Below are 19,712 nucleotides of genomic sequence, written 5' to 3'. Positions count from 1 at the left end.
ATATTGCTGGTGGGAATGTAAAATGGTAGATCCAATTTGGAAGGTCATTTCCTAAAAGATTATCGTTTAATCATATCATGTGACACAGCTCTGCCTAGATATTTATCCAGGAGAAACGAAAGCATATACCCAGAAAAAGGCTGGTACACAAATGTTCACAGCAACTTTATTTGTAACAGCCCCAAGCCTGAAACAATCAAGTGTCTTTCAACATATGAGTGGATAGATACATTGTGTTATCCTCTACCCTGGAATATCACTCAGCAATGAAGAGGAGTGAATTATGGATACACACAACAGTATGACAGCTCTCAAAGTACTGGGATTGACATGTACACACTGTTATATTTAAAATAGATAACCAACAAGGACCTACTGTATAGCACAGGGAACTCTGCTCAATATTCTGTAATAACCTAAATGGGAAAAGAATTTGAAAAAAGAAAAGATATGTGTATATGTTGAACTGAATCACTTTGCTGTACCCGTGAAACTAACACAACACAGTTAATCGACTACGCTCCAATATAAAATGAAAATAAAAAATATAATATATGCTTCAAAGCAAATCTTAAAGTAATATTGCTGCATGAAAGAAGCCAGACAAAAGAGACTACATTCCATTCACATAAAATTCTAGTAAATTCAGACTAAACTGTAGTGACCAAAAGCCGATCAGTGGGAAATTGGAGGAGGGCGAGGGAGAGATTACAATGGGGCAAGGGAACCTTTTGCTGGTGATGGCTGGGTTCACTCTCTTGATTATAGGGGTGGTTTCATGAGTGCACGCCTGTGTCCAAATTTATCAGATTGTATACTTTGAGCATGCGCAGTTTACTATATGCAATTACAACGCAGTAAAGCTGCTTTTGAAAAATATATTGCTTTCAGTCACTTTCCTTCAAGACTCCTGGTGGTCCACGTGCCTTTCTGAGTCCCTGCTCCACGTGACATTGGTAGGCGGTGCCCCTCCGCCTTGGTCCCTGAGAGCCCAGTAGTCCTGCCTGCCTGCGCTTGACATGGTGATTTTATTTAATCGTCATCATAGAGACAGAAGGCCAAGAAATTTTAATCCCAAGGACAGGGACTAAAAGAAATGTCAAGATGACACAACGCAAGCTGGGCCCCTGGAACAGAAATCCTATGCAATGACACGGTGGGCCCCCGCCGTCTCTCCCAGGACCTACTGGACCCCGAGGGGACAGACCCTCCGCAAGGACAGCCGCGAGGCTAGACCCGGCACCAGCAGAGCTTCCAGAACCCCGGCACCTGGGAGGGGGTGGGCCCCGAAAATGCGGGCGCAGCTCGGCTGGCTTGTGGGACGCCGAAGCCCCGCCCGAGGAGCTAACCATTTATGTCACACTGTGACAATTATTCTGCATAAAATTATCATTAAAAACCCTAATTTTTCAGCCTCCAACCCCGCCAGTGGCCTTTTAGCATTCTCCAGCGCCGGCGTCTGCGGGCCGGTGATCACCGGCTCATTACCTCCGTGTGGCGCCTGCCCCCCCCGCGCTCGCAATCAGGCGCTAATTAAACCGGCGCGGGGCCCGGGCTGGGGCCGAGGCCGGGGCGGGGGGCCCGGCGGCCTCCGAGGGGCTCTGACGGACGTGGCCGAGAGCTCCCGGGTCTGGGTCCGGGTCTGGGTCTGGGTCCGGGTCCGGGTCCGGGTCCGGGTCCGGGTCCGGGTCAGGCGGCGGGCTGGGCCGAGGCCGTGGGTCTGGGGGCGGGGCCTGAGGGGGGTGGGCTTGGGGGCGGGGCCTGGAGCGGTGACGCAGCCTTGTCCGGGCTCTGAGTGGGGTCGGGGCGTTGAGGGCGTTCGGGGGCAGGGTCGGGGGTCGAGGGTCGGTTGGGTGGCCGGGGCCCCGGCTCCTTACCCCAGCGAGGCTGCCGTGCGGCAGAGGTGCAGGGGCGCCAGGCCGTCGGCGCTGAGCAGGTCGGGGTCGGCGCGGTGCTGCAGCAGCAGCTGGGCGCAGGCCGTGTGGCCCCCCAGGCAGGCCTCGTGCAGGGCGCCGCGGCCGCCGGGGCTGGCGTCGGGGTCCGCGCCGCGGCCGAGCAGGTGGCGCACGCAGGCCGTGTGGCCCCGGGCCGCGGCGATGCACAGGGGCGTGGTGAGCTCGCGCTTGTACTCCAAGGTCCAGAGGCCTGGGGGTGGAGGGGAGGTGGGGAGAGGTCAGGTGAGTCGGGGGACGCTGGTGGGGAGCGGCGTCCATTAAGACTGAAATAGGGTGAAACCATCTCTTAGAAGTAGGTACCAGGTGGGCATGTAGGGAGATACACAAAGATGCTCAGGGTTCGGGACAGAGAGACCCAGTGAGGTGCAACTGGATCACAGATGAGGGATGGAGGGAGGCCTGGGGGTAGAGGTGAAAGGGCCCTGACAGAGAGGGCCAGAGAGGTAGCAAGGGAAAGAAGTGTAGGAAGAGGGGAGAAAGAGAGTAACAGCACACAGGGCAGAGACACAATGGAAGGACAGAGATGGAGAAGCAGGGAGAGAAGAAATACAGCGGAGAGATTGGGGTGGGCGGTTATTGAGAAGCACGAGGGTTTTGCCAAATATGAGGGTAGCTTGGGTAAGATTTGAGGAGTTAAACGCTGAACAAGCAGGGTGGACAGTGGGAGAATTTACGTGAGGAATTCACGTTTTCCAGACTCTGAATTAGGGGCGGCTTGAGGGAGGAAAGTGAGCTGTGGATTTTTCTGGAATCCAAGGCCTCTCTTTTCGAGCCCCAAATTTACCCCTTTATCATTAAGAGTAGAAGACAACAGACAAAACAAACTGACCCCCATCACCAAGGTTGCTCGAGAAAAGGACTCGGAAAGTTTAGTTGTCTTGGAAGTGGCCGGGTTTCAGAAGCACCCTTTGATGTGGTGGTCTGCATTGAGCACAATTCTGGTTTGTTCCTTTACGCTCTTTAGGGTTTTGTGTGTGTGTGTGTGTGTGTGTGTGTGTGTGTGTGTGTGTGTGTGTGTAGGGTTGCTCTTTCTTGAGGGATGAATGGAGCAGGAACTATACATTTCACTTCTCTGAAAACTTTGGGCTTTCAAAAGGCCTGTGGAAGGTTGTTAGCAGCCATGTGCACTCCTGGAAATGGGGGAAAGCTGTCCCTGGTGAATACACTTCAAGGGACAGGATTTCACATGGCAGGGATGCCTTCTGATAATGATGGAAGAATCGATACTGTGGCTGTAATGAGCTGTGGAGGAGACCCTTTTCACAGGCCACCTCCTTCCCGGGACCCATGCTGAGCAGTTTGAAAGACCACTCGTAATTACGTACCTCCATGCAGCGCACGGTTCCAGCCCGCCCCGCGTCCCCAAGGCCCAGCCTGGAGGTCGTGCACGCTCGGTGGGGGAAGAGGGGGCCTGTCGTCCTGGTGGTGGGTGATGGTGGCCGGAGGCCCTGCGGACATGGGCCTGCATGGGTTTGAGCTGCCCTGCCCAGTGAAGACTGGGTCTGATTTGAGGGGGATGATGGATATGGTCCTTGACCATAATAGTGACCTACATTCTTGTAGGGGCAGCTCCTGGTTGGTGATTCTACTCATTTTCCTGAGATAGGAAGTTTACTTACTGAGGGTCAAGGAAGGGGGTACTCCATTTTCTGGGGCATGCTAAATTCCCACCATCAGCAGCTCTGTTCACTCACCCAAGATTCCCAAGTCTTCCCCTGGACTGATGGGAAGGGGCCTTGGCTGGGCATTTAGCTCAGCCATAGCTTAGGGCCAGCCCCCTTCTCCAGGTCCCTGGAGATGGTGATGAGCTTCTATCAGGCCTTCCAGAGAATCCCGTTCTAAGGCAGCTGTCTCATTCAGTAAACCTGAATCATCAATCAGCTTCCTGTAAATCCCACCCTTGGTCCAGGTTCTGCCACCAGGAAGAACACAGAAGCAGGCTTCTCCCCATGTGATACCTCCCTCTAAACACCCGCTCTTCCATGCTAATGCTTTCCTGGCACTGCGAGCTTGATGGGGCCAGCACTCCATCGTGGATGTGGTACCCAGGAGCCAGCCACTATGAACCTGTGTATCCCCTTCCCCATGGCTCCCTTCAGGAGGAGCTGAATTGGCCACCAGGAAGTCCTCGTATGAGCGAGGGCAGTGTCGGGGCCACTGTTCTCAGCCCGGGTTTGGTCATTTCTGCTACTGGACCAGCTGGGAGAATTCAGGTGGCTGAGCTGAAAGAGCACAGAGTCCAAAACTGTCCATCCTCTCTTCCCAGCCTGCATCGAGGCCTCAGGCCAGCACTAACTCCCAGGGCTGCCCTTTTGCTCGATAATATCTCAGGTCCCTTCACTGCCACAATGCTCTAATCTCCTGTCGTACAGATGTGCCATAGAAAAACAGCAAACTTAGGGGTGAAAAGATTGAGGGGGAAAACAGGAAGGAGGCTTTGATTCAGACCATGAACTGACATTAATATCTATCAATGCAACATTTGAGTGTGTGTGTGTCCAGGGCTGCGAGGCATGTGATTAAAAAAAACGTTAATCGAACATTCAAGCAGTTGGCATTCTTGGTTGAATGGTCACACAGCCCTCTGGAGGAAGATGTGTGCCCTATCTGGGACAGGTGTGGGAGAGGAGACCCAAAAAGGCTCTGGGATGCCTTTGGCTGGGAGGGGTTTTGGCCCAGACTAGACCTGCGTGTGCCTTTCCCACAGCCTCGCTGGTGGCTCTGAGCTGCTTAGCCCTTTGGCAGGGTTTGGGTTTATTCCCTTCTCCCTGTGTGAGGTGTACACAGACTGGGTCAGTGCTTTGGCAACCGCCCTTCCTCATTCTTGGCCTGCCAGAGATCACGAGTCAGGGGCACGGGGCACTGGCCATTGGCCCACTGACCACAGAGTCTGAAATCCTCACAGATTCCAACACATGAACCCTCTTGGTAAACGTGTGGCATCGGGATGCACGGGAGGAAGGGTGCCCAATGCAGAGCGCCAGCCAAGGGGGCCACACTGCAGCCTGATGGTCAGAAAGTCTGTTCATCCCAGATGGGGTGAGAGGGCTTCTCTCTACCTGGGGGTATGTTTGCCTGCCCGGCACAAAGCGACAGTGTCCAGGCTACAAGAATGCAGACATGTACAACTTAAGGACCTCTGGTTTCTCCCCCTCCTCCCCCTTCCCAGGCTCCCCTGGGTTCCAGGAGGGGCGTCTCCCGAGAGCTCTGCCTCCACGATGCTGGCTGTGTCCCAGCTTCCCCTCTGGAACCATGGTGTTCACGGATTCACAGAGGAAACTTGCCCAGTGCTGCTGACCAGGGGCCCGCTCCGGGCGCACTCAAAGGAGAGGCATACTTTATCTCCTGCCTCCCTGGCTGCCAGATCCAGGCTCTGGCAGATCAGCATTCAAACCAAAGCTCTTTTCAAAGACAAGAAGCACCTCCTGCATGGGAAGGGCACTTCTCACCAACAGCTTGGCCTTTCCAATTTGATCTCTCTCATCTCTCACCTAGAAACTACATCTTAGGGCTTCCCTGGTGGCGCAGTGGTTGAGAGTCCGCCTGCTGTTGCAGGGGATGCGGGTTCGTGCCCCGGTCCGGGAAGATCCCACATGCCGCAGAGCGGCTGGGCCCGTGAGCCATGGCCGCTGAGCCTGCACGTCCGGAGCCTGTGCTCCGCAACGGGAGAGGCCACAACAGTGAGAGGCCCGCGTACCGCAAAAAACCAAACCAAACCAAACCAAAACAAAACAAAAACTACATCTTAAAAATCATGCACGCAGAGTTTGGCTTCTAGATGTCTTTTGCTCGAGTATGTTAAATGCAGCACCCGTGTGAGCAGTCTACACACTGAAGCTATACGTTCAGAGGTGTGTTAGTAGCTCCTTAAAAAAATAAATAACCGGGCTTTAAAGGAGCAAAGGTACCTGAGGGTCCAAACGTGGCCGTGGATTTCACCTGCCACTCCATCTCATCCTTCTTGATCTCAAACACCACGTTGGCATCCTGGAAGAACTGGTCCATGAGGAGCTTAAGACGGTCCAGGTCTCCTGTGACCAAGGCAGCATGGTACTCGAGCACCGGCCACCCAGCTCTTGCTTGAGGCTCTTTTCCCATCTTCTGAAAGATCTGAAGTTTCCCTCTAACTGGCTCTGGCTGTCTCTTCATTGCAATGCCGATGATCTCAGAAAAGTTCTCCAGGAAGTGGAAAGATGGTCTTATGGAGTGTGAGCTATTTCTATTGTTATTACTCAATTGTCATCCAGTTGGGGCTCGGGTGGTGGTGTATTTTTAACTCCTGTGGGCTCTGATGTGATAATGGTTACTTGATATGGCCAGCATCATGTGACCACTAATATGCCAAAGAGCTCAGCCACCCCCTTGTGATTATATAGATGTAAACTCTAGAGCCAGGCACATCTGTATATCTTCCAAACAGCTCTCCGCATGACAAGGGCAGACAGCCTAAAATAGGCAGGGCTTCTCTTTCCTGCTCTGTAGTGTGTCTTCTTGCTTTCATCCCATCCATTTTCTTAGCTGCTGTGGCCAGTGGTGAATGGATGCGTGTTCTGAGGGCTGTTTCAGCCCCGAGGCTGTGTGAGGGAGGACCAGCTGGACACTGCAAATGACCAGGCTCTGCACAGGTGTCCCCGGGTGGGAGGCTCCATAGTAGGACACACCAGGGATTCCCAAAGGCATCATCTGGGGCCCCAGGTGGCCTGTGAGTTTCTTCCAGTTGTTGAGAAATGATCCCAAAAATGCTCATCCCTTGATGAAGATGAGAGATGCCGCAATTTTTTTTTTAATGGATGGTAACAGTTCTTTATTAGTAACTTACTAGTTACTTGCTACACTGTAGTCTAGGGCTTTATTTTATTGTCTAAAAATTAATAAAGTCTAAAAATAGAGTTACCATATGATCCAGCAATCCCACTCCTGGGCGTATATCCAGAAAAGATGAAAACTCTAATTCGAAAAGATACATGCACCCCTATGTTCATAGCAGCACTATTTACAATAGCCAAGACATGGAAACAACCTAAACGTCCATCGACAGATGAATGGATAAAGAAGATGTGATCTAGCTGTCATCTATCTATCTATCTATCTGTCTATCTATCTATCTATCTACCTATCTATATTTCATGGACTATCACTCAGCCATAAAAAAGAATGAAATAATGTCATTTGCAGCAACATAGATGGATCTAGAGATTATCATACTGAAGTAAGTCAGACAGAGAAAGACAAATATGATATCACTTATATGTAGAATCTAAAAAAATGATAAAGATGAACTTATTTACAAAACAGAAATAGACTCACACACATAGAAAATAAACTTATGGTTACCAAAAGGGAAAGCGGGGGAGGGAGGGATAAATTACGAGTTTGGGATTAATAGATACACACGACTATATATAAAATAGATAAACAACAAGGACCTATATAGTACAGGGAACTATGTTCAATATCTTGTAATAACCTATAATGGAAAAGAATCTGAAAAATAATATATATATATTCATATATATATATATATATATATATATATAAAACTGAGTCAGTTTGCTGTATACCTGAATCATTGTAAATCAACTATACTTCAATGGAAAGTTTTTAAAAAAATTAATAAGCTCACTTTTTTCTTATAACATAGATAAAACACAATTCTCATATATTTTTTCCAATTCTTGTTTTTCCCCTGCTAGAAAGCTGGGATGGGCCAGTGCAGTTGGCCAGCAGGATCCTGTGCCACGTCTATGTGACTTACAATAAAAAATGTGACCAGAGGCTAGAGGGAGGAAGGAGAGTTGGGAGGGCACTGCCTGGACCAGCAAAGGGAGTGGAGCATGTGCCCAGGAGAGTTAGACACAGAGGCTCCGGGGGAGGGAGGTGTGAATATCAGTAGCCACCATCCTCTCAGTGCCAGCGGGTAGCCCAGGGATCATGGGATCCATTGCTATGTGGTGTTGCATTCAAACAGCATAGAGACAACAGGAGAAAAGACCTGATGTCAAGGGTTAGGGCTCACGAGGCAGCACCTCTTTATTCAGAGCTGGACTTAGAAAGCACCCTCTTTTCCCATGTCCCTCTCTCTCACTCTCATTCACTCCCCAAAGCTGACCCCTGACCACCCCGTGCCTATCTCTAAGTCCCTCTAAATCCTGAGCAGGATCTCTCAGAGTAATCTGGCCCCTGGGTTGCCCTTTTCATTGAGATTTTCCACAAATGGGGGACCCAGCAGAATACCCTTGACCTTTCTTAGCAAGGCTTGCAGTAAAGAGTGGAGGGGAGATTGGATGCACTTATGATTTAATAAAGATGCTTTACCCTCATCATAGACTTGATTTGCAGGCATAACTGTATTACACGGGCTGACCCAAGGTCTGGAGCTTCCCCCAAATGGTAAAACCCACATCTTCTCTACTGAAGGGAGCTGCAGGGTGCGGGGATGGGAGAGGTGTAGCCTTTGCTCATCTGTGATGCTTTGTGCAAGCAGATAAGTGGTGTTGACAGTGCCTCAAAGGCTGAAGGGCTCACGTTGGTGAAGACAGTCTAAGGGCTGGGGGTGTCCCAGAACACTGCTGAGTGCTATGGAAAATGCAGTAGTAAAGATTATGCAGACCACGTGTGCAAGGAGCATGCAGCCTTTATCAGACACAAGAGACAAGAGCATACGGAGAATGACAAACAGCAACACTACGGAGACCATTTCCTTTCTGGAACGTCCACTAGAATAAAGTCATCTACTCTTGCCTCTTCATTTCCATATTTTGTCATTGCTCTATTCATTTCAGTACCAATATTAATTCTTTGGGTATTTCGTTTCTTTAAACATAGCCTTTCTGCCCTGTTATTTTCTCAGACTGATAGCTTGTAATTAGACACATTTCTGAAAGACTTTTCATATGCAACTATAATCCAGGATCCAACTGGAGCCTGTACTTTAAACTGGAGCATTCTTTTGTACCTGATACATGTTGTCATGGGCTATTTTTAAAAGGGGTGGGACCCTGGAGGTGAGTCCAGGGATAAGAGCCATTCCACCCTGTGTTCTGTGCTAAATTTAGCTTTCCATGTGTTATATTTGTCAACAGCACCCTAAATACTCAAGCTTGATTTCAGTGGGTAGGGGGTAGTAGTCCAGAAACAGACTTGGTTCTTTGTGAGAGCTTTAAAAATAGCTTATGGTAGACAGAATTGGTTTCATGAGTAGGACATGAAGATTAGTTCTACACGGCAGCATGGCAGAGTTGTTGTTTTAAAGAACAAGAAGAGCTGTATGTGTGACTCTTACATTAAAAAAAAGCCAAGCAAAATAAAAACAAAACCAAGAAAACCCCCACAAATGGCTGAAAATCAACCCATTCATTCACCTATTTATTCAATAATCATTTGTGTAATATTATGTTCTAGGGTGTGCTATTAGGTTTGGGGGACTCAGAGACAAAAAATATAACACATTTACTCTCAGGGAACACATAGAGTTCTGGCCACAGCAATTAGGCAAGGAAAAGAAAGAAAAGGCATTCAAACTGGAAAGGAAGAAGTAAAACTGTCACTATTTGCAAATGACATGATACTATATACAGGAAAGCCCAAAGACTCTTCCAAAAAAATACTAGAACTAATAAAAGAATTCACTAAAGTTGCAGGATACAAAATTAATATATAGAAATCTGTTGCATCTCTATTCACTAATAATGAACTATCAGAAAGAGAAATGAAGAAAACAATCCCATTTACATTTGCATCAGGAAGAATAAACTTACCTCAGGAGGTAAAAGACCTGTACTCAGAAAACTGTAAGGCATTGAGGAAAGAAATTGAAGGTTACACAAACAAATGGAGAGACATTTGGTGCTCATGGATTAGAAGAATCAATATCATTGAAATGTTCTACTACCCAAAGCAATCTATAGATTCAATGCAAACCACATGAAAATAACAATGACATTTTCCACAGAACTAGAAAAAATAATCTTAAAGTTTGTATGGAACCACAAAAGACCTCAAACTGCCAAAGCAATCTTGAGGAAGGAGAACAAAGCTGGAGATATCACACTCTCAGACTTGAAACTATACTACAAAACTATAGTAATTAAAACAGTATGGTACTGGCACAAAAATAGACACATAGATCAGTGGAACAGAATAGAGACCCCAGAAACAAACACATATGGTCAATGAATCTACAACAAAGGATGCAAGAATATATGATGGAGAAACATCTCTTCAATATATGATGTTGGGAAAACTGGACAGCTACATGGAGAAGAATGAAACTGGACCACTCTCTTACACCATATGCAAAAATAAACTCAAAATTGATTAAAGACTTAAATATGACTTGAAGCCATAAAACTTCTAAAAGAAGACATAGGCAGTAACCTCTTTGACATCAGTCTTAGCAATATTTTTTTTGGATATGTCTCCTAAGGCAAGGGTAACAAAAGCAAAAACAAACAAATGGGACCAATTCAAACTACAAAACTTTTGCACAGTGAAAAAAACCATCAACAAAACAAAAAGGCAACCTACTAAATGGAAGAAGATATTTGCCAATGATATGTCTGGCAAGAAGTTAACATCCAAAATATATTAAAAATGCATACAACTCAATATCAAGAAAACAAAAATCCAATTAAAATATGGGCAGGGGACCTGAACAGGTATTTTTCCAAAGAAGACATACTGATGGCCAACAGACACATGAAAAGATGTTCAACATCATTAATCATCAGGGAAATTCAAATCAAAACCACCATGAGATACCACCTCACACTTGTGAGAATGGCTATCACCAAAAATGATCACAAATAACAAATGTTAATGAGTACATGGAGAAAAGGGAACCCTCATGCACTGTTGGTGGGAATGTGAACTGGTGCAGCAACTATGGAAAACTGTATGGAGCTAAAAATAGAACTACCATATGATCCAGCAATTCCACTTCTAGGTATTTATCTGAAGGAAAAAAACCCACATTAATTAGAAAAGATATATGTACCTCTATGTTCGTTGCTGCACTATTTACAACAGTCAAGATATGGAAGGAACTTAAGTGTTCATCCAGAGATGAATGGATAAAGAAGATGTGGTATGTATATACAATGGAATATTAGTCAGCCATAAAAAGAATGAAATCTTGCTATTTGTGGCAACTTGGATGGCCTGGAGGCTATTATGCCAAGTGAAAGAAGTCAGACAGAGAAAGACACATATTGTAATATCTCACTTACATGTGGAATCCAAAAACAAAACAAAACAAAACAGAAACAGCCTCATAGATACAGAGAATTAGCTGGTGGTTGCCAAAGGGGAGAGAGGTTGAGGGGACAGGTAAAATAGCTAAGGGAGACTAAGAGGTACAAACTTCCAGCTAAATGATAAATACGTCAAGGGAATGTAATAATACACACAGGGAATATAGTCAATAATATTGTAACAACTTTTTATGGTGACACATGGTAACTGGTCTTATTGTGGTGAACATTTCATAATGTATAAAGATACCGAATCACTATGTTATACACCTGAAACTAATGTAATATTGTGTGTTAATCATAACTCAATAAAAAAAGATCACACGGAAAAAAGCAGTGACCATAGGACCCCAACACACAGGAGTTCTTTATCTTCCTTCCCACCATCTGAACGATGTCCTTTAGTTACATGAGTAACACTGTTTCCTCACCCAGCTCTCTTGGTTGGGCTCCTCCTTTCCTGCTGCGCACCAATTCTGCCCATCAAAACCTTGCTTGGATCAAGCCATTTGTATCTCATTTTTATCATCCTCATCCTTCTCAGCTTGTTTAAAAGGCAATGCATAGCCTTCAAGATGTAACTCAAGTCTTATCTTCTCTGCCTACTTCAGTTCATATGAAAACTCAGTTTCTTCCAAGGGTGAATTTGTGTACGAAGTTGCTCCGCAATTGTCAAAATCTTTGAGAAACTGAGATAAAACAGAAGAAGGACCAGAAGACTAGTTTTATTTTCAAATAGGAAAAGAACTTGATTCTTCAAGTCTAAATTGATGTCAGTTCTGGGCAAGATGACTAAATGGATCATGAAAAGGATTGGTTGGGAGTATTTAGAAAAGGAAGTGGGGGCACTTGGAGCTCTGTGGGTCACTAGGAAGAAGTGAGGGTGGACTCAAAGAATTTTCTTTTGTGTGATGGTTATCTCATTAATATGCAAGGAGATGTAGGCATAGGTATGAATATTTCAACCTGTAATCGAAGGTTGAAAACCTTTTAGAGAAGATGGAAAAATATGGGTCTTTGTTTAGGAAAATATTGCTAAAAAGCTTGAACTGGAGAAATAATATACATGGTGCCTATAAAGCAGTGGCTGTAGAGTGGAATCACTGAGGAGCTTTAAAAACATTGATGCCTGGATCCCAGCCTGAGAGATTCTGATGTAATGGGCTGGAGGGGGCAGCGTGGGCATCAGGATGGTTAGAAACTTTCCAGGTGCTTCTAACACACAGCCAAGGTTGAGAACCATTGCTCACAAGGGAAGACCAGAATCTGTTTCCAGCCTGATACTGTATAATATGCTTACTGATGATTTGAGTGAACATGTGGACAAGTGGGTATCAAATTGGTGGGTGAAACCAACATCCCAGGTCCATAGGATCCTGTTGTCCTCGTGAATCACTTGGTTGAAATTGCCACTCACTGCCGTGGGTCCCCTCGTTTCTGGCATTAGAGGTTTCTCTTTCTTTTTTAAAAAATTTATTTATTTATTTATTTATTTATGGCAGCACTGGGTCTTCGTTGCTGCATGCGGGCCTTTCTCTAGTTGCAGCGAGAGGGGTCTACTTTTCGTTGTGGTGCACAGGCTTCTCATTGTGGTGGCTTCTCTTGTTGCAGAGCATGGGCTCTAGGCGCATGGGCTCAGTAGTTGTGGCTCGAGAGCTCTAGAGCGCAGGCTCAGTAGTTGTGGTGCACGGGCTTTGTTGCTCTGAGGCACGTGGGATCTTCCCGGACCAGGGATCGAACCTGTGTCCCTTGTGTTGGCAGGTGGACTCCCAACCACTGCGCCACCAGGGGAGCCCCGAGTTTTCTCTTTCTTGTTTTTAAGCTCAGAGATAGCTGTGCTATGCATGTGGTGATGTTTATACCTAACTTTAGGTGGCCTAAGTGCAGCAAATTATTTGACTTTATTTTAAAACCCTCAAAGCATGCCTGTATAGAATAACTTGTGTCAGTTTGAGTTCCCTTACTCACTGGGACCCTTGGTTTTGTGTAACCCCGAGTCCTCCCTGGAACCCTGAACACCCCTTTGCTTTGCCTCCTCATGTTTCCCCACTTCTGTGTCTGCTTGAATGTGTGTGTTCTGTCCTGCCTGTGGCACAAAGTTAGCTCATTTAATTTTTTCTTTTGGTTGGTTTGTTTGCTTTCAAGTTAGCCAACCAACAATATTACTTATCGAGTTTGGTAAGTATACTGAGGATGTGAAGGGGTCTATCACAGTTTGTACAGGCTTGTCCCATGAATCTCCTCCATCTCTGCTTCCCCTCTCTCTGGTGCAAACTCTGAAATCTTCCGCCCTGTTCTCCCTTTCAGTGCAGCTCCACACATTCTCAGACCTTGCTAGTTTCAGCTTCAGCTTCAGGGAGCTGGTCAAGGAAATTCTTCTGAACAAATACAGTGCCCTTCTTGAAAGAGAGGGGTTCTGATGAATAAAATTTTCTCCACATCAATATGTTTAATACTTTTAGTGTTTCAGATGAAGTTTCAGATGGTACCTATTTGATGGAGGAACCTCATTTATAAAGAAATTTAATTGCTGAGGCCTTTTATTGCAGAATGTGGAGTGAACTTCGGAGAAGACAAAAATGCAAGCAGAAGAGGATACCCAACTTTTATCTGGATGATTCAGTGAACAGACTAAATCTCTCTATCTAGCTTGCTAGGTAGTCCACTGGATGTGAATATACTTTTTTTTTTTAACATCTTTATTGGAGTATAATTGCTTTACAATGGTGTGTTAGTTGCTGCTGTATAACAAAGTGAATCAGTTATACATATACATATATCCCCATATCCCCTCCCTCTTGCGTCTCCCTCCCACCCACCCCCCGTCCCACCCCTCTAGGTGGTCACAAAGCACGGAGTTGATCTCCCTGTGCTATGCGGCTGCTTCCCACTAGCTATCTATTTTACATTTGGTAGCGTACATATGTCCATGCCACTCTCTCACTTCGTCCCAGCTTACCCTTCCCCCTTCCCGTGTCCTCAAGTCCTGAATATACTTTTGTAAAGAATATTTTGGGGACTTATAAGCATAAGGTTTTGCCTATGGGAGACACAAAAACTGGTTCTCCATACCAAGTCTTGTAGCATTGGTAGCTAACAAGAGGGAATTTTTACAAAAAAAAAAAAAATCCACCTTCAAATGATAATGAGATATACAAATGGCAATGTTCAAATGGTAATTATTATTTTCACGGGATATCAGGATCTTTGCATCTTGCCATTGAATTGAATGATTTCCTTTTCCTCAGAAGCGTCTGAGGATGTGCTCTGGTGATGTTCTTTGGAACAACCCAGCAGGGCCTGAAATGTGGGGCTGGTGTGTTTGTCACAGGGTCAGACTGGTTATGCAGGGCCGTGACTGCCCATGTGTTTGGGCCACGAGGTAGAGTTTCCTTGTGCTTTTGGGAAAGGGCAACTGTGCGGATTCTTTCCTAGGCCATTGGGCAGATGTCTAGCTTCCTTCTGGGGTCAGGCGTCCAAGAAAATGGGCGCACTAGGGCAGGAAGCCATTCCCCTTGGGGACATGATGAGATTCTGATTACTTTCTCAAACAAACTAATGCATCCTGTTATCCAGATCAATATTCTGCTTCCTACCCAAATTGTTTCTGTAAATGGCCATGGACTAAATCCGACGGACTAAATTCAACGTTCCCACCGCCTGACACTGGCCCCAAGTCTTACCGTGGATTTACTTTCACACCTTTTTTGACCCTCACTCTCCTTATTTAATTTCTAAAGCCCACTCCTCCTTCATCCCTACTCCCTGTAGCTTTTTAAAATTACAACATTTTTTCAAACTTATGGTTACCAAAGGGGAAAGGTGGGGTGAGGGATAAATGAGGAATTTAACCTTAACATATACACACCACTATATACAAAATTGAAGAACACTAAGGACCTACTGTATAGCACAGGGAACTATGTATACTCAATATTTTGTAATAACCTATATGGGAAAAGAATCTGAAAAAGAATATATATATACATGTATAACTGAATCACTGTGCTGTACACCTGAAACTAACACAACATCGTAAATCAACTATACTTCAATAAAAAAAAGAAAATACTACATAAGTGAAAGAAGCAATTCACACAAAAAAATTAAAACATTTTTTAAAAATAATAAGCTGAACTGGCATGTAAGGTTCTGCTTTTAAGAGCCCAGGACACACCCACCCACCCATTCACCAGAGTCAGTCACACAGACATTAACACCCCAAAATATTAACGTATCCTAACCTTCTCTCCAAATAGCAATGTTAGCACAGCACACCTCATTTAACAAAACATTAAACATTTTACTTCCTCAGATCAAGTGTATCTATTAATAATGAATTAAATTGTCTGTACTCATTTCACATTATTGAGAAATCTCATTCCTATCATGTGGAAGAGTACAATACTTGGGGAAAACACCTCGCTAACTTATTCTCCTGACAGCGCTACCCAGCCTGGTGCAGATCCTGCAAAGCAACACGGTCACTTCTCATTACGAATGCCATCTCATCCAAAGGTCAAGTGCTGCTTTCATCAGGGCCCAGGAGGGCTTTTCCGGGAGCTCATAAGCAAAGGTGTCCTTGAGCACTGCCATCCTCTGTGGCTGAGTGGGAGATGGGGCAGCCCGGACCTCGGCAGGCACAACCACGAGTAAAGAGCCCTGGAAGGACACTTATAGACTCTGGTGATGGAGCTGGAAAGCATCTCATTGAAGTTTTCCCTGAAAAAGTGACGAAGTTTCTTTACAACTGTCATGGGGATTTAATTACATGATAAAATTGCAGCTCCTGCCTCTTGAGACAAATTGCCTGTTCAGACTGATTGTTTTTTATGAATCTCACACAGGGAGCAAAATGCTTCTCTCCTGAAGTTGGTTTGGTCCGATGGTTAGGCCCTATCACCCTTTACTTCCCTTCTAGAAATGAGAAGTTTACTGGTTCTGTAGTTATGCCCTATCATCCTTTACTTCCCTTCTAGAAATGAGAAATTTACTGGTCCTGTAGTTGAGGAGGGGGGTTGCTTCTGGTGGAGTCCTTTGGTTACTTTGCAAGTCTGCACAGAGCAAAGCGAGCCCAGTGATGTCTGATGCATTTAAAGTTCATTGTCCTTATGTTTCGGTTTGCAAAGAATGAGAACTTTGAATTTCAAACAGAAAAATAGGAAAAGGGCATGATAACCCATAGAAATGACCACTAAACATATACATAACATCCATTTTTACTAATTAGAAATGCAAGTTAAAAGAAGACATCTTTTTTGCCTATCCAATTGTGAAAGGTTTTTAAAAAATCAAGTTTTGGAAGTGTTTAGTGAAACTGATATTTTCAGAGTTTGCAGGTGGAAGGGTAAATTTCTATACCATTTGGAATTATTCTGTATTGAGTGTACACATAAGGGGTATTTTTCAGGTACTAGAGGACTATGGAGATTCAAAGTAGAAATCCTTGCCTTTAAGGAGGGTTACACTTTGTGGGAGAGACAGACAAGGCAGTTGTTAGCTGACAAGTGGCGTGAGATCCCTGATCGATAGGGGTACAGGTGTGAAGGTGAGAACGCATCAGGTAAGGTAGCAGAGTGACAGGAAGTAGGGGTAGGACAGGCTTTCTCCGAAGGGGGCATCTGAGCTAAGCACACAGGGGACTGAAGGAAAAGATGGCTCCTGGCCCCTGAGGGTGTATGTCTCCTCCTCTTGGCCTGTGGTGGGGGATGAGTGTCCCATTATTCTGGGCTGAGCAAGAGGCAGGCAGGCGTCCCTGGCCTCAGGGCTGTGTTGGTGGGGCCCAGGGTGCAGTCTGGAAGGTGGGTGCTCGGGAAACCAGGCAGCGATCAGGCAGGCAGAGCGGGGATCTGGGGAGGATGCAAGCTGCAGAGAGCAGGTCTGAGGGATCAGAGCCAAGGTGCACGGCAGCCCAAGACCTTTGGTGGACACAGAGGTGTGCTGCCCAGACCCCACTGTTAGGGAGGACTTGTTGCCCCCGCCGTCTGCTCCTTCTGGGTAGAGAGGCGTCTCACTGCAGAATACGCTTCTCGAAGTGACAGATCCAGTGACTGATGGGTACCGGTAGACAGGTCCTGCCACTGTGACCCCATGTGGGAAAACCGTGATATGTGGATCAGCTCCAAAGCTCCCCTTGGGTCTGGCTGAGGCATGGCGGGGCCTGGGTCACCAGCCAATCCCTCTTTCTCCCCTCCCCCTCGGAGGTGTGGATCCCCAGCAAATACCCTGCAAGGCAAACGGCACCCAACTGTGAACCCCGAGGCTCCTGGGCCACCTGGAAGGATGGGTGGGCACGTGAAGACAGGAGATCAGAGATGGCCTGCCCCAAGGCCAAGAGGAGAGAGAGGGCTTGGGGGTGTCATGGAGGCCTGGTTCGGACCAGGGTTTCTCAACCACGTTAGGTGAAGGACCAAGGAGTTATTTTTTTGGTCCCAATTTGTCACAGAGTGATTCTCTTTCAAAATACAATTAATTACAAGAAAGAATAAAATGGAAAAAAGGCATAATTACAAGTCCAGTAATCACACACATGGGTATTATATTAATTGTCAAATTTCTGTCAACGTTTCTAAATGTTTGCTGTCAATTTTCATGGCAAACACTTTGCAGAGCAACCCCTACTCCCCACTGAGCTATGAGTAGCATCTTTACTGATCAGAGTCCCAGGAGTACAGGGTGGGTGAAGGATGTGGGAGAGATGGTGGGGTGGGTTAGTTCACAGCACATCTTTTGGACTCTTGGACACCTGCTATGAAATTGGAACTGTACATTGTTGGACAGGGGTTGCCAAGCCTTTTTGTAAAGTGCCAGATAGATATTTTACGTTTTGTATGTTATATGGTCTTTGTGGCAACTACTCAGCTCTGCCATTGTAGCATGACAGCAGCTATGGACACTGTAAATGAATGAGCAGGGCCATTCCAGTAAAACTTTATTTATAAAAACAGGTAGCCGTCCCTAGGGTCATAGTTTGCCGACCTTTGCTGTAGGCAGTAGGGAATGACTGCAGGCTTGTGAAAAGGAGAGTTACATGCGCCCCCAAATAGGAAACTGTTATTGCGTCTTTTTCTCTGCATACCTTCCCCCCACCCCGTTCACTGCAATGAAACATGCTCTTTATTTTCAAGGCAAGTTTGACTGAACAGCAGCCAACAGAGCGTCCAGATACCAGGCACACATTTGTCTCCTGTGACGCCTATCCTGCTTTGGGTTTGTTAAACTTCTTGAATCTGTAAGTTTATATCTTTCATCCAATTTGGGAAATGTTTGGTAATTATTTCTTTAAATATTTTTTCTGCTCCTTCCTCTTTCTTGGACTTTGGTTGAATGTGTCAGACCTTCTATATTGTCCCACAGTCCCTGTTCATTTTATTTGCAACCGTTTTACTTTCTGTTCTTCAGACTGGATACTCTCTATTGATCTGTTTTCAAATTCACTGACTCTTTCTCCCGTCATCTTTGATCTGCTGTTCAGTCCATTATTGACTTGAACAAGGCCAGCCCTGGCTTCAGGGGAGGTGGGGAAATGTTGTTTTTTCTCCAGCTGGGCACATGGTGTTGTCATAGGGACTTTATTGGTAAAGGAGGAGGGGGAGTGGGTGTGTACAGCTAGCCATGACTCCCGGCACCAGTCTCTCCACCTCTATCCTTCCTACATATGTAGGAGTTTTTCATTTTTTCCCAAATTAGATGATCTCATTCCATTGCTGAGTGGCTTCTCACTGCCTTTGCATATAAGTGTAAATGCCTATGTCTAGGATTTGTGGCCTCACACAATACAATACAGTCTCAAAGTGCTTGCCCAGATATTCCTCCCTCTCCCCTGACTAACACACCCTATTTCCAGCCAGCTCCTACTTCCCTGAGTACAGACTGTGTGCTCCACGTCTGCTCCCTTTGCTCCCTCAGTTTGGAATAACTTCCTTTCCATCCCAGCCTGTCAAGAACATGTTCGTCTTTCAAGGGCCAACCCAGGAGATTTTGTGTCCTCCATATGTTATTTGGTCTGTTAATATTTATTACACACCTACTATGTGCCAGGATGTGGTGATTAGGACAAGCCCAGACCCTGTTCAATATCCAGCTGTTGAATTTGGTATTTGGTACCAGGCTATAGGTAGTGCATTTGCCATTTCCAATTCATTTCTTTGGAATGTTTATCCTCAGCAGAGTGCACCATTGCAGGAACCACCGTCATCCTGGAAAGGTAGAAAAGCCTCTTCCCTCTTATCCTTGTTTCTTTTTGTTCTTTTGAAACTCTCCAGTGTGCTGGGGAGTGATGCTAATAGAAGTATGTCATCAGCATACATTATGTCTTTATTAGCCTGTTTCTCAATTTTGATTCTGAAAATATCCTGATTTAGCCTAATTGCAATTTCACTGTGTTCCACAGGCAGTGACGGTTCATACTGGGGGAGCTGAGACTTGACCCTGTTGGATTTTTCTTCCTGTCCATATGCTTTGAAGCTGGACCATTAGCTCAAAGGCATATATCTCATTTCACCAC

At 45.8% G+C, this 19,712-nt stretch overlaps 1 protein-coding gene across 1 annotated transcript in view; it reads right to left on the bottom strand.

The window, feature by feature from the left end:
• The window catches only part of ASB18 (ankyrin repeat and SOCS box containing 18), a gene marked incomplete at both ends in the record, with an annotated part of 64,511 nt that overhangs the window by 36,400 nt on the left and 8,399 nt on the right, over positions 1-19,712 (bottom strand). Inside the window, 2 exons of the mRNA XM_079710227.1 lie at positions 1,878-2,145; positions 5,864-5,986. Coding sequence (XP_079566353.1) covers positions 1,878-2,145; positions 5,864-5,986 — 391 coding nt within the window. The remainder of the gene's footprint in view (positions 1-1,877; positions 2,146-5,863; positions 5,987-19,712) is intronic.

The sequence above is a fragment of the Hyperoodon ampullatus genome (assembly GCF_949752795.1).
Source record: "Hyperoodon ampullatus genome assembly, chromosome: 8".
NCBI lineage: Eukaryota > Metazoa > Chordata > Mammalia > Artiodactyla > Ziphiidae > Hyperoodon > Hyperoodon ampullatus.
Note: the sequence above shows the minus strand (reverse complement) of the source record. Positions and strands in the feature narration are given on the sequence as shown.